An 18,497-nucleotide genomic window follows, 5' to 3' on the forward strand; every position below is an offset into this window, starting at 1 on the left:
CCTGACAGTTGGACAGGACAGAGGCACACCAGGCCTCACAGTCCCAGGAGAGACCTGACAGTTGGACAGGACAGAGGCACACCAGGCCTCACAGTCCCAGGAGAGACCTGACAGTTGGACAGGACAGACAAGAGGCACACCAGGCCTCACAGTCCCAGGAGAGACGTTATAGTTGGACAGGACAGACAGAGGCACACCACAACTCACAGTCCCAGGAGAGACCTGACAGTTGGACAGGACAGAGGCACACCAGGCCTCACAGTCCCAGGAGAGACCTGACAGTTGGACAGGACAGAGGCACACCAGGCCTCACAGTCCCAGGAGAGACCTGGAAGTTGGACAGGACAGAGGCACACCAGGCCTCACAGTCCCAGGAGAGACCTGACAGTTGGACAGGACAGACAAGAGGCACACCAGGCCTCACAGTCCCAGGAGAGACCTGACAGTTGGACAGGACAGAGGCACACCAGGCCTCACAGTCCCAGGAGAGACCTGACAGTTGGACAGGACAGACAAGAGGCACACCAGGCCTTACAGTCCCAGGAGAGACCTGACAGTTGGACAGGACAGAGGCACACCAGGCCTCACAGTCCCAGGAGAGACCTGACAGTTGGACAGGACAGACATGAGGCACACCAGGCCTCACAGTCCCAGGAGAGACCTGACAGTTGGACAGGACAGAGGCACACCAGGCCTCACAGTCCCAGGAGAGACCTGACAGTTGGACAGGACAGACAAGAGGCACACCAGGCCTTACAGTCCCAGGAGAGACCTGACAGTTGGACAGGACAGACAAGAGGCACACCAGAACTCACAGTCCCAGAAGAGACCTGACAGTTTGACAGGACAGACAAGAGGCACACCAGGCCTCACAGTCCCAGGAGAGACCTGACAGTTGGACAGGACAGACAAGAGGCACACCAGGCCTTACAGTCCCAGGAGAGACCTGACAGTTGGACAGGACAGACAAGAGGCACACCAGGCCTTACAGTCCCAGAAGAGACCTGACAGATGGACAGGACAGACAAGAGGCACACCAGGCCTCACAGTCCCAGGAGAGACCTGACAGTTGGACAGGACAGAGGCACACCAGGCCTCACAGTCCCAGGAGAGACCTGACAGTTGGACAGGACAGAGGCACACCAGGCCTTACAGTCCCAGGAGAGACCTGACAGTTGGACAGGACAGACAAGAGGCACACCAGGCCTTACAGTCCCAGGAGAGACCTGACAGATGGACAGGACAGACAAGAGGCACACCAGGCCTCACAGTCCCAGGAGAGACCTGACAGTTGGACAGGACAGAGGCACACCAGAACTCACAGTCCCAGGAGAGACCTGACAGTTGGACAGGACAGAGGCACACCAGGCCTTACAGTCCCAGGAGAGACCTGACAGTTGGACAGGACCGACAAGAGGCACACCAGGCCTTACAGTCCCAGGAGAGACCTGACAGTTGGACAGGACAGGCAGAGGCACACAAGAACTCACAGTCCCAGGAGAGACCTGACAGTGGGACAGGACAGACAAGAGGCACACCAGGCCTTACAGTCCCAGGAGAGACCTGACAGTTGGACAGGAAAGAGGCACACCAGAACTCACAGTCCCAGGAGAGACCTGACCGTTTGAAAGGGCAGAGGCACACCAGAACTCACAGTCTCAGGAGAGACCTGACAGTTGGACAGGACAGACAAAAGGCACACCAGGCCTTACAGTCCCAGGAGAGACCTGACAGTTGGACAGGACAGACAGAGGCACACCAGAACTCACAGTCCCAGGAGAGACCTGACAGTTGGACAGGACAGACAGAGGCACACCAGGCCTCACAGTCCCAGGAGAGACCTGACAGTTGGACAGGACAGACAAGAGGCACACAAGGCCTCACAGTCCCAGGAGAGACCTGGAAGTTGGACAGGACAGAGGCACACCAGGCCTCACAGTCCCAGGAGAGACCTGACAGTTGGACAGGACAGACAAGAGGCACACCAGGCCTCACAGTCCCAGGAGAGACGTTATAGTTGGACAGGACAGACAGAGGCACACCAGAACTCACAGTCCCAGGAGAGACCTGACAGTTGGACAGGACAGAGGCACACCAGGCCTCACAGTCCCAGGAGAGACCTGACAGTTGGACAGGACAGAGGCACACCAGGCCTCACAGTCCCAGGAGAGACCTGGAAGTTGGACAGGACAGAGGCACACCAGGCCTCACAGTCCCAGGAGAGACCTGACAGTTGGACAGGACAGACAAGAGGCACACCAGGCCTCACAGTCCCAGGAGAGACCTGACAGTTGGACAGGACAGAGGCACACCAGGCCTCACAGTCCCAGGAGAGACCTGACAGTTGGACAGGACAGACAAGAGGCACACCAGGCCTTACAGTCCCAGGAGAGACCTGACAGATGGACAGGACAGACAAGAGGCACACCAGGCCTCACAGTCCCAGGAGAGACCTGACAGTTGGACAGGACAGAGGCACACCAGGCCTCACAGTCCCAGGAGAGACCTGACAGTTGGACAGGACAGACAAGAGGCACACCAGGCCTCACAGTCCCAGGAGAGACCTGACAGTTGGACAGGAAAGAGGCACACCAGGCCTTACAGTCCCAGGAGAGACCTGACAGTTGGACAGGACCGACAAGAGGCACACCAGGCCTTACAGTCCCAGGAGAGACCTGACAGTTGGACAGGACAGACAGAGGCACACCAGAACTCACAGTCCCAGGAGAGACCTGACCGTTTGAAAGGGCAGAGGCACACCAGAACTCACAGTCCCAGGAGAGACCTGACAGTTGGACAGGACAGACAAAAGGCACACCAGGCCTTACAGTCCCAGGAGAGACCTGACAGTTGGACAGGACAGACAGAGGCACACCAGAACTCACAGTCCCAGGAGAGACCTGACAGTTGGACAGGACAGACAGAGGCACACCAGGCCTCACAGTCCCAGGAGAGACCTGACAGTTGGACAGGACAGAGGCACACCAGGCCTCACAGTCCCAGGAGAGACCTGACAGTTGGACAGGACAGAGGCACACCAGGCCTCACAGTCCCAGGAGAGACCTGACAGTTGGACAGGACAGAGGCACACCAGGCCTCACAGTCCCAGGAGAGACCTGGAAGTTGGACAGGACAGAGGCACACCAGGCCTCACAGTCCCAGGAGAGACCTGACAGTTGGACAGGACAGACAAGAGGCACACCAGGCCTCACAGTCCCAGGAGAGACCTGACAGTTGGACAGGACAGAGGCACACCAGGCCTCACAGTCCCAGGAGAGACCTGACAGTTGGACAGGACAGACAAGAGGCACACCAGGCCTTACAGTCCCAGGAGAGACCTGACAGATGGACAGGACAGACAAGAGGCACACCAGGCCTCACAGTCCCAGGAGAGACCTGACAGTTGGACAGGACAGAGGCACACCAGGCCTCACAGTCCCAGGAGAGACCTGACAGTTGGACAGGACAGAGGCACACCAGGCCTTACAGTCCCAGGAGAGACCTGACAGTTGGACAGGACAGACAGAGGCACACCAGAACTCACAGTCCCAGGAGAGACCTGACAGTGGGACAGGACAGACAAGAGGCACACCAGGCCTTACAGTCCCAGGAGAGACCTGACAGTTGGACAGGAAAGAGGCACACCAGAACTCACAGTCCCAGGAGAGACCTGACCGTTTGAAAGGGCAGAGGCACACCAGAACTCACAGTCCCAGGAGAGACCTGACAGTTGGACAGGACAGACAAAAGGCACACCAGGCCTTACAGTCCCAGGAGAGACCTGACAGTTGGACAGGACAGACAGAGGCACACCAGAACTCACAGTCCCAGGAGAGACCTGACAGTTGGACAGGACAGACAGAGGCACACCAGGCCTCACAGTCCCAGGAGAGACCTGACAGTTGGACAGGACAGAGGCACACCAGGCCTCACAGTCCCAGGAGAGACCTGACAGTTGGACAGGACAGAGGCACACCAGGCCTTACAGTCCCAGGAGAGACCTGACAGTTGGACAGGAAAGAGGCACACCAGAACTCACAGTCCCAGGAGAGACCTGACCGTTTGAAAGGGCAGAGGCACACCAGAACTCACAGTCCCAGGAGAGACCTGACAGTTGGACAGGACAGACAAAAGGCACACCAGGCCTTACAGTCCCAGGAGAGACCTGACAGTTGGACAGGACAGACAGAGGCACACCAGAACTCACAGTCCCAGGAGAGACCTGACAGTTGGACAGGACAGACAGAGGCACACCAGGCCTCGCAGTCCCAGGAGAGACCTGACAGTTGGACAGGACAGAGGCACACCAGGCCTCACAGTCCCAGGAGAGACCTGACAGTTGGACAGGACAGAGGCACACCAGGCCTTACAGTCCCAGGAGAGACCTGACAGTTGGACAGGAAAGAGGCACACCAGAACTCACAGTCCCAGGAGAGACCTGACCGTTTGAAAGGGCAGAGGCACACCAGAACTCACAGTCCCAGGAGAGACCTGACAGTTGGACAGGACAGACGAAAGGCACACCAGGCCTTACAGTCCCAGGAGAGACCTGACAGTTGGACAGGACAGACAGAGGCACACCAGAACTCACAGTCCCAGGAGAGACCTGACAGTTGGACAGGACAGACAGAGGCACACCAGGCCTCACAGTCCCAGGAGAGACCTGACAGTTGGACAGGACAGAGGCACACCAGGCCTCACAGTCCCAGGAGAGACCTGACAGTTGGACAGGACAGACAAGAGGCACACCAGGCCTCACAGTCCCAGGAGAGACCTGACAGTTGGACAGGAAAGAGGCACACCAGGCCTTACAGTCCCAGGAGAGACCTGACAGTTGGACAGGACCGACAAGAGGCACACCAGGCCTTACAGTCCCAGGAGAGACCTGACAGTTGGACAGGACAGACAGAGGCACACCAGAACTCACAGTCCCAGGAGAGACCTGACCGTTTGAAAGGGCAGAGGCACACCAGAACTCACAGTCCCAGGAGAGACCTGACAGTTGGACAGGACAGACGAAAGGCACACCAGGCCTTACAGTCCCAGGAGAGACCTGACAGTTGGACAGGACAGACAGAGGCACACCAGAACTCACAGTCCCAGGAGAGACCTGACAGTTGGACAGGACAGACAGAGGCACACCAGGCCTCACAGTCCCAGGAGAGACCTGACAGTTGGACAGGACAGAGGCACACCAGGCCTCACAGTCCCAGGAGAGACCTGACAGTTGGACAGGACAGACAAGAGGCACACAAGGCCTCACAGTCCCAGGAGAGACCTGGAAGTTGGACAGGACAGAGGCACACCAGGCCTCACAGTCCCAGGAGAGACCTGACAGTTGGACAGGACAGAGGCACACCAGGCCTTACAGTCCCAGGAGAGACCTGACCGTTTGAAAGGGCAGAGGCACACCAGGCCTTACAGTCCCAGGAGAGACCTGGAAGTTGGACAGGACAGAGGCACACCAGGCCTCACAGTCCCAGGAGAGACCTGACAGATGGACAGGACAGACAAGAGGCACACCAGGCCTCACAGTCCCAGGAGAGACCTGACAGTTGGACAGGACAGAGGCACACCAGGCCTTACAGTCCCAGGAGAGACCTGACAGTTGGACAGGAAAGAGGCACACCAGAACTCACAGTCCCAGGAGAGACCTGACCGTTTGAAAGGGCAGAGGCACACCAGAACTCACAGTCCCAGGAGAGACCTGACAGTTGGACAGGACAGACAAAAGGCACACCAGGCCTTACAGTCCCAGGAGAGACCTGACAGTTGGACAGGACAGACAGAGGCACACCAGAACTCACAGTCCCAGGAGAGACCTGACAGTTGGACAGGACAGACAGAGGCACACCAGGCCTCACAGTCCCAGGAGAGACCTGACAGTTGGACAGGACAGAGGCACACCAGGCCTCACAGTCCCAGGAGAGACCTGACAGTTGGACAGGACAGAGGCACACCAGGCCTTACAGTCCCAGGAGAGACCTGACAGTTGGACAGGAAAGAGGCACACCAGAACTCACAGTCCCAGGAGAGACCTGACCGTTTGAAAGGGCAGAGGCACACCAGAACTCACAGTCCCAGGAGAGACCTGACAGTTGGACAGGACAGACAAAGGCACACCAGGCCTTACAGTCCCAGGAGAGACCTGACAGTTGGACAGGACAGACAGAGGCACACCAGAACTCACAGTCCCAGGAGAGACCTGACAGTTGGACAGGACAGACAGAGGCACACCAGGCCTCGCAGTCCCAGGAGAGACCTGACAGTTGGACAGGACAGAGGCACACCAGGCCTCACAGTCCCAGGAGAGACCTGACAGTTGGACAGGACAGAGGCACACCAGGCCTTACAGTCCCAGGAGAGACCTGACAGTTGGACAGGAAAGAGGCACACCAGAACTCACAGTCCCAGGAGAGACCTGACCGTTTGAAAGGGCAGAGGCACACCAGAACTCACAGTCCCAGGAGAGACCTGACAGTTGGACAGGACAGACGAAAGGCACACCAGGCCTTACAGTCCCAGGAGAGACCTGACAGTTGGACAGGACAGACAGAGGCACACCAGAACTCACAGTCCCAGGAGAGACCTGACAGTTGGACAGGACAGACAGAGGCACACCAGGCCTCACAGTCCCAGGAGAGACCTGACAGTTGGACAGGACAGAGGCACACCAGGCCTCACAGTCCCAGGAGAGACCTGACAGTTGGACAGGACAGACAAGAGGCACACAAGGCCTCACAGTCCCAGGAGAGACCTGGAAGTTGGACAGGACAGAGGCACACCAGGCCTCACAGTCCCAGGAGAGACCTGACAGTTGGACAGGAAAGAGGCACACCAGAACTCACAGTCCCAGGAGAGACCTGACCGTTTGAAAGGGCAGAGGCACACCAGAACTCACAGTCCCAGGAGAGACCTGACAGTTGGACAGGACAGACGAAAGGCACACCAGGCCTTACAGTCCCAGGAGAGACCTGACAGTTGGACAGGACAGACAGAGGCACACCAGAACTCACAGTCCCAGGAGAGACCTGACAGTTGGACAGGACAGACAGAGGCACACCAGGCCTCACAGTCCCAGGAGAGACCTGACAGTTGGACAGGACAGAGGCACACCAGGCCTCACAGTCCCAGGAGAGACCTGACAGTTGGACAGGACAGACAAGAGGCACACAAGGCCTCACAGTCCCAGGAGAGACCTGGAAGTTGGACAGGACAGAGGCACACCAGGCCTCACAGTCCCAGGAGAGACCTGACAGTTGGACAGGACAGAGGCACACCAGGCCTTACAGTCCCAGGAGAGACCTGACCGTTTGAAAGGGCAGAGGCACACCAGTACTCACAGTCCCAGGAGAGACCTGACAGTTGGACAGGACAGACAAGAGGCACACCAGGCCTCACAGTCCCAGGAGAGGCCTGACAGTTGGACAGGACAGACAAGAGGCACACCAGAACTCACAGTCCCAGGAGACCTGGCAGTTGGACAGGACAGACAAGAGGCACACCAGGCCTCACAGTCCCAGGAGAGACCTGACAGTTGGACATGACAGACAGAGGCACACCAGGCCTCACAGTCCCAGGAGAGACGTTATAGTTGGACAGGACAGACAGAGGCACACCAGAACTCACAGTCCCAGGAGAGACGTTATAGTTGGACAGGACAGACAGAGGCACACAAGGCCACAGTCCCAGGAGAGACCTGGAAGTTGGACAGGACAGAGGTACACCAGGCCTCACAGTCCCAGGAGAGACCTGACAGTTGGACAGGACAGAGGCACACCAGGCCTTACAGTCCCAGGAGAGACGTTATAGTTGGACAGTAACTTGTAGTAGTGTAAGCTAGCCAAATCCTTCCCCACAGCTCCTGTAAAGCACCACACCCAGCTATGGTTATTCTGTCATCATCACTAAACGAAACCATTAATGAAGATGCATTATGGACTGGAATTGGTTGTCAATAGGAGACGTAACGAAGCAGCTGAGATGATTTTCCTGCGACCTCACAGGTGAACACGTTGATTCACCAGTGATTGTCTCCCAATTTACCTGTCAGTCAAGTCCATTGATGAGGAATCTCGTCCCCCAGGCTAAATGGCATCGGTTCCACAGACATGGCCAGCTGGTAGACGCGATGAATCGATAAGCTATAGCTGCATTGGTTACTACCGTTTCACAATTAAAAACATCCGAATGACACAATCAAAGTCTAGAATAGAGTAAATCTGTAGACTGACATGATCGACTAGATCATTTTCCCAAACTCGGTCACGTACACCGTTGATCAAGCCTTTGATTATTTTGAATCAGCTGTCTAATAACAAAAGGTGTACCAGGGGGGCCCGGGACAGAGTTTGAGAAACCCTGGATGAGATTATCTGCGTAACCAAGAGACTCTAAACACACAAGAAAGAAACCAGTCTATATATATATAAAAAAAAAAAAGTTTATTGACGTCAGAAGCAATTCAGAATCTCAAAAAAAGAAGCAAATATTTCCTATTTTTTTTTTCTCCAATGACAGTGGTTTTCAAATAGTCCAGTAAAATATCTTTATGACGTTTACGGCATTTAAAAACAAGAAGAAAAACAAAACGCACGGGGCCCATTGGAAACAGAAGAACGACTAAGACCCTACATTATAACTAGGTACTGTGCTGTTGTGCACTGCTAGCTAAGGCAAATAGACCCATCGGTTTCCAATACATTTTTTTTTTTTTTTTACAAACCGCTTTAAACTGTAACAAAGGAGGCGGGGGCGGGGTGGGGGCGTCCACAAATTGCACCCTATTCCCTATATAGTGACCTACTTTTAACCTGAACCCTATTAGGTCTTTGTCAAAAGTAGTGCACGAAATAAGGAATAGGATTCCATTTTTGGACGCAGAGAGACTGGGAGAAAGAAACACAGACAGGTGACAACAATCTGTACAGCTGCAAAACACACAGAGTTTACGCTTTTGGAGGGAGAGAGGAGAAGGGAGGGGGGTTGTTTTTTTTTGTGTAACTTTTTCAAGTAATGTTTTTTTTCTTTTGTTCTGAGTGATGCGTGAACAAGAAGGGTTAAATGTTTTATAAACAAGAAATGATAAGATCTAACAACAACAACGACGACGTGGATCTACTCGTCATCGTCGTCGTCGTCGTCGTCGTCATCGTCGTCGTCGTCGTCATCGTCGTCGTCGTCGTCCTTGGTTGGGGCAGCGACCTTCACTGGCATGCTGACGGGCACCTTGCCCTTGTTGCGATACGCAGTGATGTCCTGAGAACGGGGAAGTGGACGAGAGTAGTGGTTCACTTCATTGCTACAAGCAACCACTTGGACTTGCCAAGTTGAGGTTCTGAGGCTATGCATGACTAGTTGTAACTTGAATTGTTAGGCTATGCATGACTAGTTGTAACTTGAATTGTTAGACTATGCATGACTAGTTGTAACTTGAATTGTTAGGCTATGCATGACTAGTTGTAACTTGAATTGTTAGGCTATGCATGACTAGTTGTAACTTGAATTGTTAGACTATGCATGACTAGTTGTAACTTGAATTGTTAGACTATGCATGACTAGTTGTAACTTGAATTGTTAGACTATGCATGACTAGTTGTAACTTGAATTGTTAGGCTATGCATGACTAGTTGTAACTTGAATTGTTAGGCTATGCATGACTAGTGTTAACATGAATTGTTAGGCTTTCGAATCTGTCAATCACCACATCCTCATCGGCAGACTCGACAGCCTTGGTTTCTCAAATTATTGCCTCGCTTGGTTCACCAACTACTTCCCTGATAGAGTTCAGTCTGTGAAATCGGGGGGCCTGTTCTCCAGACCTCTGGCAGTCTCTATGGGGGTGCCACAGGGTTCAATTCTTGGACCGACTCTCTTCTCTGTATACATCAATGAGGTCGCTCTTGCTGCTGGTGATTCTCTGATCCACCTCTACGCAGACGACACCATTCTGTATACTTCTGGCCCTTCTTTGGACACTATGTTAACTAACCTCCAGACGAGCTTCAATGCCATACAATACTCCTTCCGTGGCCTCCAACTGCTCTTAAATGCTAGTAAAACTAAGTGCATGCTCATTAACCGATCGCTGCCCGCACCTGTCCGCCAGACTAGCATCACTACTCTGGATGGTTCTGACTTAGAATATGTGGACAACTACAAATACCTAGGTGTCTGGTTAGACTGTAAACTCTCCTTCCAGACTCATATTAAACATCTCCAATCCAAAATGAAATCTAAAATCAGCTTCCTATATCGCAACAAAGCATCCTTCACTCATGCTGCCAAACACACCCTCGTAAAAATGACCATCCTACCGATCCTCGGCTTCGGCGATGTCATCTATAAAATAGCCTCCAACACTCTACTCAACAAATTGGATGCAGTCTATCACAGTGCCATCCGTTTTGTCATCAAAGTCCCATATACCACCCACCACTGTGACCTGTACGCTCTCGTTGGTTGGCCCTCGCTTCATACTCGTCACCAAACCCACTGGCTACAGGTTATCTACAAGTCTCTGCTAGGTAAAGCCCCGCCTTATCTCAGCTCACTGGTCACCATAGCAGCACCCACTCGTAACACGCGCTCCAGCAGGTATATCTCACTGGTCACCCCCAAAGCCAATTCCTCCTTTGGTCGTCTTTCCTTCCAGTTCTCTGTTGCCAATGACTGGAACGAACTGCAAAAAATCACTGAAGCTGGAGACTCATATCTCCCTCACTAACTTTAAGCACCAGCTGTCAGAGCAGCTCACAGATTACTGCACCTGTACATAGCCCATCTGTAAATAGCCCATCCAACTACCTCATCCCCATACTGCATTTATTTATTTATCTTGTTCCTTTCCACCCCAGTATCTCTACTTGCACATTAATCTTCTGCACATCTACCATTCCAGTGTGTAATTGCTATATTGTAATTACTTCGCCACCATGGCCTATTTATTGCCTTAACTCCCTTATCTTACCAATGGATCTGGATAAGAGCGTCTGCTAAATGACTTAAATGTAAATCTTATCTCATTTGCACTCACTGTATATAGACTTTTCGTTTTCTTTTATCTACTGTATTATCGACTGTGTGTTGTGTTTATTCCGTGTTGTTGTTGTCGAATTGCTTTATCATATCTTTAATGCTTTATCTTGGCCAGGTCGCAGTTGTAAATGAGAACTTGTTCTCAACTAGCCTACCTGGTTAAATAAAGTGGTTAAATAAAATAAAATTGGCTATGCATGACTAGTGATAATAACTTGAATTGTTAGACTATGCATGACTAGTGGATAACTATAATTGTTAGACTATGCATGACTAGTGGATAACTATAATTGTTAGACTATGCATGACTAGTGATAATAACTTGAATTGTCAGGCTATGCATGACTAGTTATAATAACTATAATTGTCAGGCTATGCATGACTGAGAGAACATCCCACCTAACAGCATGACTGAGAGAACATCCCACCTAACAGCATGACTGAGAGAACATCCCACCTAACAGCATGACTGAGAGAACATCCCACCTAACAGCATGACTGAGAGAACATCCCACCTAACAGCATGACTGAGAGAACATCCCACCTAACAGCATGACTGAGAGAACATCCCACCTAACAGCATGACTGAGAGAACATCCCACCTAACAGCATGACTGAGAGAACATCCCACCTAACAGCATGACTGAGAGAACATCCCACCTAACAGCATGACTGAGAGAACATCCCACCTAACAGCATGACTGAGAGAACATCCCACCTAACAGCATGACTGAGAGAACATCCCACCTAACAGCATGACTGAGAGAACATCCCACCTAACAGCATGACTGAGAGAACATCCCACCTAACAGCATGACTGAGAGAACATCCCACCTAACAGCATGACTGAGAGAACATCCCACCTAACAGCATGACTGAGAGAACATCCCACCTAACAGCATGACTGAGAGAACATCCCACCTAACAGCGAACAGAGATCTAAATAAACCAATAAAATAACAAAAGGGGTTTGTTTACCTTCTCGTACTTCTCCTTCAGCTTCGCAGCCTTCTTCTCATAGGGCACCTTGTCTTCTGCTGTCAGGTTGTTCCACTTCTCTCCCAGCTTCTTGGCCACGTCACCGATAGACAGGCCAGGGGTCTCCCCCTTCACCTGGGGTCGGAAATCAGCGCAGAAGATGAAGAAAGCAGACCTGGAGGGTGAAGACCTAGTGGTTAGAGCGTTGGCAGGGTAGCCTAGTGGTTAGAGCGTTAGACTAGTAACCGCAAGGTTGCAAGTTCAAACCCCCGAGCTGACAAGGTACAAATCTGTCGTTCTGCCCCTGAACAGGCAGTTAACCCACCGTTCATAGGCCGTCATTGAAAATAATAATTTGTTCTTAACTGACTAGTTAAATAAAGGTAAAATAAAAAAAGGTTAAATAAAGAAGAAGAACAGGAAAGAGGAAACAGAAGGGTCACTGGTTGTTGGGAAACACGTTTTATTTGAGTGTTAAAGGAGCTGCTTTAAAATGCAGTACTTGTGTTATTCAAATGTAGTGTTAATGTTCATTATTTTATATTTTATATTATATTTTATTATTTTATAGTAGTAATTGTTTCATAACTTACTTAAGGCACGTTTTAACCGATTCAGCCGGACATCCGGAGTTGAATCTCTGCACATTATCCATGAATTATGAGTTTTGGAAAGGAGGGGGGGGGGGGGGGGGTGATTGTCTTTTACTGTCAGGCAGTACTCACGATGGTCTCTTGGGGGCATTGGGGTCCTTAAACCTCTTCTTCTTCTCTCCCTTGGGAGGAATGTAGCTCCTCATCTCCCTCTCATAACGCACCTTGTCCAGCTTGGCCAGATCCTCAAACTTCCCCTTCTCCTTGGCAGACATGGTCTGAGGGAAGCAGAAGGTGTGATCAGATGTCAACAGTTTGATTGTGTGTGTTTGTGTGTGTGTGTGTATGCGTGTGTGTGTGTGCGCGTGTATGTGTGTGTATGCGTGTGCGTGTGTATGCGTGTGTGCGTGTGTGTGTGTTAGGTGCTACACAGTGGTAGAGGAACAGAACGTAAACAATGACATGAAAGAGGTGGCAGATTAGTATGGAACAACTTAGCTGTGACACCGTTCATTTGAAACTATCTCGTACCGGACAACGATCGCGGGACTACGAGTGGTACAGGACAGTGTCCACTAAACGGTTCTGCGTCCCAAAACGGCACTACCTTCGGCACACTATTCCAATTTAGTGCACTACTTTCAACCAGGGCCCATAGGGTGCTGATCAAAAGTAGTGCGCTATGTAGGGAATGGGGGTGCCAGTCAGTCACAGCTGAGATGTGTTCCATACTTACCTTCCATCTCTCAGAGCACTTCTTGGAGAACTCGGAGAAGTTGACGGAAGCTTCCGGGTGTTTCTTCTTGTGCTCCTCTCGACAGGTCTGGACAAAGTAGGCATAGGAGGACATCTTGCCCCTCGGCTTCGTTGGATCTTTCCCCATCTCAATATCGGTATCTAAAATGGAGAAGAGAGAAGGTTTTAGAAGTTATCAAAATGGACAAGAAAAGTAAAACAACAAAAACACAAGTCACATTTTATTCAGTATTTTCTGACCCCCCCCCCCCTAAAAAACACAAGTCACATTTTATTCAGTATTTTCTGACCCCCCTAAAAAAAACACAAGTCACATTTTATTCAGTATTTTCTGACCCCCTAAAAAACACAAGTCACATTTTATTCAGTATTTTCTGACCCCCCTAAAACACACAAGTCACATTTTATTCAGTATTTTCTGACCCACCCCCCCTAAAACACACAAGTCACATTTTATTCAGTATTTTCTGACCCCCCAAAAAAAAAAAAAAAAAACACGATTTACTGCCCTATATTCTGAAATATTACCTAAATGCTTTCATGCAAACTGCACGTGATTGGAGATCTGCCTTTGTTTTCTGTAATGACCTATTAGATTGCGCGGTATCGGCTACAGGTGGCGGATGATCGAGCTAATAGCTGATTGGTAGACATGTTCTCCCAATCTCAGCCATGGAACTCTGCAGCAGCTCTTTCAACGTGAGTTCAGATATTTTTGTCCCAACTGGTTATTTTGGAAGGTCATCCTGATCTGGTAAGAGTCTGTGTGGTTCCATAAAACCTTCCACTTCTTAATGATTGGCCTGACTGTACTCAATGTATAGGACATTTTCTTATAACTTACCCCTAGTCTATTATCGATCTACAACTTTATCCCTGAACTCGTCTGAAAGCTCTTTGTTCTTCATGATTGAAACTATGGTTGAAATTCACGACATGATGGAAGGCCCTCACAGAGACAGGTGTATATTGCATTACAGGTGGAAATCCCCTTTTTTCAAGATGTTACAAATATTTGTTGCATCTGAGTTATTAGATTTGCTTTGACAAAGGGGCTGAAAACATATTTAATATTATTATTTTTTATTTTGATAATTTATTTTCTATCATTTGGGTTCCCCCTTCCCCTATCAGGCTGGACTCAATAGACTGTTTCCTGCCCTGACTTACTCTTGGCATCAGAACTGTAAACGCAGCTCTGTGCGAATAAACACGTCCGGTTCTGTGTGTTTGATAGAAAATAAGTTTGTGGAAACAAACCCTTGTCTGTAGGAACGTTTACGGACTGTCACGCGGAATGTGCCCTTTGCTGAAAACACAGCCGTTACCTTTACTGGTCAAATCATGCGAAATGTAATTTTTTTTTAAAAAATAAATAGACGCTATTTTCATGCATTTTGTACAGTCTTAACGTTAGTCACCTCATATTTGTGAGTTGTTTCGTTTTTAATGCAGAATGACTGTCATTTGATCATTGGAGTTTTAGCTACAGAACGTTAGAAGTTCTCATTCTACAAGGGGGAAAAATCCTTTAAACTTTGTGAAGTTCAAGTGTAGAACATGGGATACCCTTCGGACAGATTTGACATTTTTCACTATTTCACGAACTAAATCGGAAAGAAAATGAGAAATACATAAAATACCAGGTTTCTGATTAATTCGTGTATAATGTTACTAGTGCATTTAGCTAACTCTATAGAAATATATTCCTTAGAAAAACAAAACCCGAAAAATCTAGAAAAAAAAAATACCCTAAAACCACAAAATAAAGTCAAAATATGTTTCAATTTCGATTCAGCAACATTTGAAAAAAAAATTAAAATGTGGAGAAAAAAAAATCTCGTGAAATTCCTTATTAATATTGCTGGTAGTATGGCTTCATGTCTGTGTTGTAAGCAAAGCAATGCGTTTCTATCTGTCGAGTGAAGTAGTAATGGCGCATAAAGGCTTCTCGTTGAAGGAAAAAGGAGGTCAACAAACGACGGCAATATTTCTTCTTCCATTTTGTGAGAAAGCCTTCTTCATGAAAGAAAGTCGCCCTGAAATGTCTCCACCCGCATTCCCGATCGCATTCTGAATCGAAAAATATGTTGACAAAGCCCGTCAGCTTGACCATGTTTTTCCCCGGTAGATTCCTATTGCAATAGCCGTGGTGTATAGTGATACACTGGGTCTGTGCTATGCCTATGTGCGGGCTGTGTAGAGTCCTATGAGCTCGGAATGGCCGCTTTGTGTCTTCATCCACTAACATGGGGAATATGGCTCCTTCTCTTTGTGTCAATGCACAGCCATTGCATGCAAGTAGAGGGCAGAGCGACCGCGGGGTACCCACCTCTTTTCAATCTGCGATTTCAACTCTTTCATTTCAACAGAAAAATACAAAAAGACTGTCGTTGGAATAAGGAGAGATGGGCCTTTCATTTTCATTTTTTATATTTTACAATTAGACACATGGTTGGTGATAAATCACGGTTTGAAAAAGTTGGAAGTGAACTGCGATTGTATGGCTGGCTCCGCAGTTACTGTCTGCCTTGTTTCCTATGCGAGTACAGTCAGCCATTACAGTAAAGCGCAGATTCCCGAGGTAATTTCTCACCCTATTGTGAGGCAATTTGTGGAAGAAAACTGTAACTGTTCGTTATTTTTTTTCAGAGCAAATTTCTTTCTCTCAATGTTTTCTATATTTTCATTGTCACTCTTGCCATGGTTTCCATCTTCATATGACAGGCATCACAGCCTCGCAATACACTGCAATGAGCACAAGTCTCATGTTTGTGCGCTACCTTGCTAGCCAGCTGTCCACTGAACATTACTGATTTTTAACTCGGTAAATACACCGCATTTTATAATAACACTGCAACAATTACCTGATATTAATTTATAAAATACATTTATTTTTATTTTTCTGTAGATTATTTTAGTTTTCGCCTTTTTTTCAACCAGCGGCTAAATACTGGGTGCTTCGCTGGCATTTTTCTTGGTAGTTTTTGACCGGTTTCTTCGAATAAAAAAAAACACATTTTATTTTGTTGCAAACCTAACATGGTCAATACATTTCAAAGATTTTTTCTAAATTGTCTTGTCATTTTTTTCATCCTTACCGACACTTCTCATACATTATTTTCTCTCCCTCTATCGTGTGAGATATACTTACCAAAAGCTGCCGCTTGGATCTCAAATGCACTGCAATGGCTGTAATGTTGAACACCAAAACGAATGCGATACGCAGTGTCTTGTCTCTTCTCTAACATCACTCTCGGTGGAGCTCTCTCTCTCTCTCTCTCTCCTCCCTTCCCATTGGCTACCGCCAAGTTTTGTGCCAGTCTGATAGGATATAACTTTTTCATTGTCCTAATATCAGACGATGCGCCATTGGCTACCTTTTGTGAAACGTCACGGGAGTTGTAAAATGGCGCGGTGATACGAACATTTTTTGTTGTTGTTGCTGAGCTTCCTGGATGTTTGTAGAGTGGTTTTGCCCATAGCATTGAGTTTCTGTGCGTTGAACACAGTGAAACGCAAATGAATGGGACAACTGCGGAGCGTTTTGGTGAGCAACAGCGTGTTAAAGTGAACGGGAACAAGGTGTTGGTGGGAAGTTCCCACCTCACCCCCAATGATCAATTGCAACCATTGACTATTCACACCATCCTATGTTAATTAACTGTATTAGCAAATTAAGACTTTGTTAATCGAATATATTAGGATGGTGGGTTTTAAATAGGAATAATAGAAAAGTGTTTGAAGGGACCTCTTGGTAGGATGATACAGTATATCATGTAGAAGGAATTTTAGATAATTGTGGCGTTTGTAACGAACCAATGAATGACATGGCACAGTATACACCATCAATGCAGATGTATCAATGACAGTATATCGAGGCAGTATTAAGCAAAGAGGTTCTTCTTTTCGACAGAAGACGGCGTTTATTATGTTATTAGTGATTGTTTAGGAGAAATACAAGATTATTTAACAAATGTTCATTACACGGTATAATCTAATGCACGTTGATAGCAGAGGGAGAGTCTATAATGAGGTTTAATGAAAACCGTAGCCAATAAAACTACAAGTAGACAAGCAATTTTAAGACCATTTATTTTTCTATTCTATCTGTCCTCACTATAATCCTCATTGTCACAAACGGAACCATCCGTTTTATGTGCGGTCCTCTGGCGATATGGAGCAGTGTTGACGCGCTTTTATCGGCTACAGTTCTGACTCGAACCGTTACTTTATACCGTTATTTTTATGCTTTTGTAACTGTACGTTTTTGTTAGAATGTTTTATTTATATATATTTTTTATTTCACCTTTATTTAACCAGGTAGGCTAGTTGAGAACAAGTTCTCATTTGCAACTGCGACCTGGTCAAGATAAAGCAAAGCAGAGTGAACAGACAACAACACAGAGTTACATATGGAGTAAACCATTAACAAGTCAATAACACAGTAGAAAAAAAATAATCTAGATACATTGTGTGCAAAAGGCACGAGGAGGTAGGCAATAAATAGGCCATAGGAGTGAATGATTACAATTTAGCAGATTATGTAGCTAAAGGCTCAACCTTTTGGATACATGCATTAGGATTACAAGCAAGTGCTTCGCTGGAGACCTGCTAGAAAAATGTTGATGTCAACGCGCTGACACGTGCGTGTATGTTCCAATTCTCACATGCGCCAGCGCTCCTATGAATAGAAGTGTATTGCGTTCCACAGGCCCATACGGGCGCATTCAATTCACACGTATAAAGTCAATCCGTGCATTGATTGAAGCCTAACTTAAAAGTCAAAATAAAAACAATCATATGTCATTAAGAAATATAATATTATTTAGATTTTGACAGATTTGATTGGACCTTTGTAGATAGCGCTATATTCCACGCTCTTTATACACCCTTTATATCTTTGTATCACAGTGAATGATGGTTTTCTCATTCCTTAGTCCCTCAAGCTCAAATTCATCATCATCATCATCATCATACCAGTAACCTAAGACCTCAGCCCCATTTTGCCATGAGGCTGAGAGAAAGTTGTGCCGTTTTAAAGCTAATTTCTAGTCATTAAAATAAGAATAATATAATGGTTTATGGGTGATGGTGATAATCATGCTTTCTTTCCACAGTCTGATATTAATT

The 18,497-nt window shown here is 48.1% G+C and overlaps 1 protein-coding gene across 1 annotated transcript; it reads right to left on the bottom strand.

The window, feature by feature from the left end:
• Positions 1 to 8,421: 8,421 nt before the first annotated feature.
• On the bottom strand, positions 8,422 to 16,630 carry LOC115126820 (high mobility group-T protein-like). The gene is made up of 5 exons (XM_065024001.1): positions 16,519 to 16,630; positions 13,345 to 13,505; positions 12,741 to 12,886; positions 12,016 to 12,190; positions 8,422 to 9,258 (listed from the first exon to the last, which is right to left on the bottom strand). Exons 1-5 carry the CDS (start codon positions 16,613 to 16,615, stop codon positions 9,118 to 9,120), a joined length of 720 nt encoding a protein of 239 aa, XP_064880073.1. The 5' UTR covers positions 16,616 to 16,630; the 3' UTR covers positions 8,422 to 9,117.
• Positions 16,631 to 18,497: the final 1,867 nt, after the last annotated feature.

The sequence above is a fragment of the Oncorhynchus nerka genome, linkage group LG10 (genome assembly GCF_034236695.1).
Source record: "Oncorhynchus nerka isolate Pitt River linkage group LG10, Oner_Uvic_2.0, whole genome shotgun sequence".
Classification (NCBI taxonomy): Eukaryota; Metazoa; Chordata; class Actinopteri; order Salmoniformes; family Salmonidae; genus Oncorhynchus; species Oncorhynchus nerka.

Excerpts from the sequence above, each read along its gene's own strand:
- LOC115126820 (XM_065024001.1), bottom strand. The coding sequence starts at position 16,615 with ATGTTAGAGAAGAGACAAGACACTGCGTATCGCATTCGTTTTGGTGTT. Across the intron at positions 13,506-16,518 it reads GATCCAAGCGGCAGCTTTTG|ATACCGATATTGAGATGGGG; the intron begins GTAAGTATATCT and ends TCTCCATTTTAG. Across the intron at positions 12,191-12,740 it reads AATGCCCCCAAGAGACCATC|GTCTGCTTTCTTCATCTTCT; the intron begins GTGAGTACTGCC and ends TTCACCCTCCAG.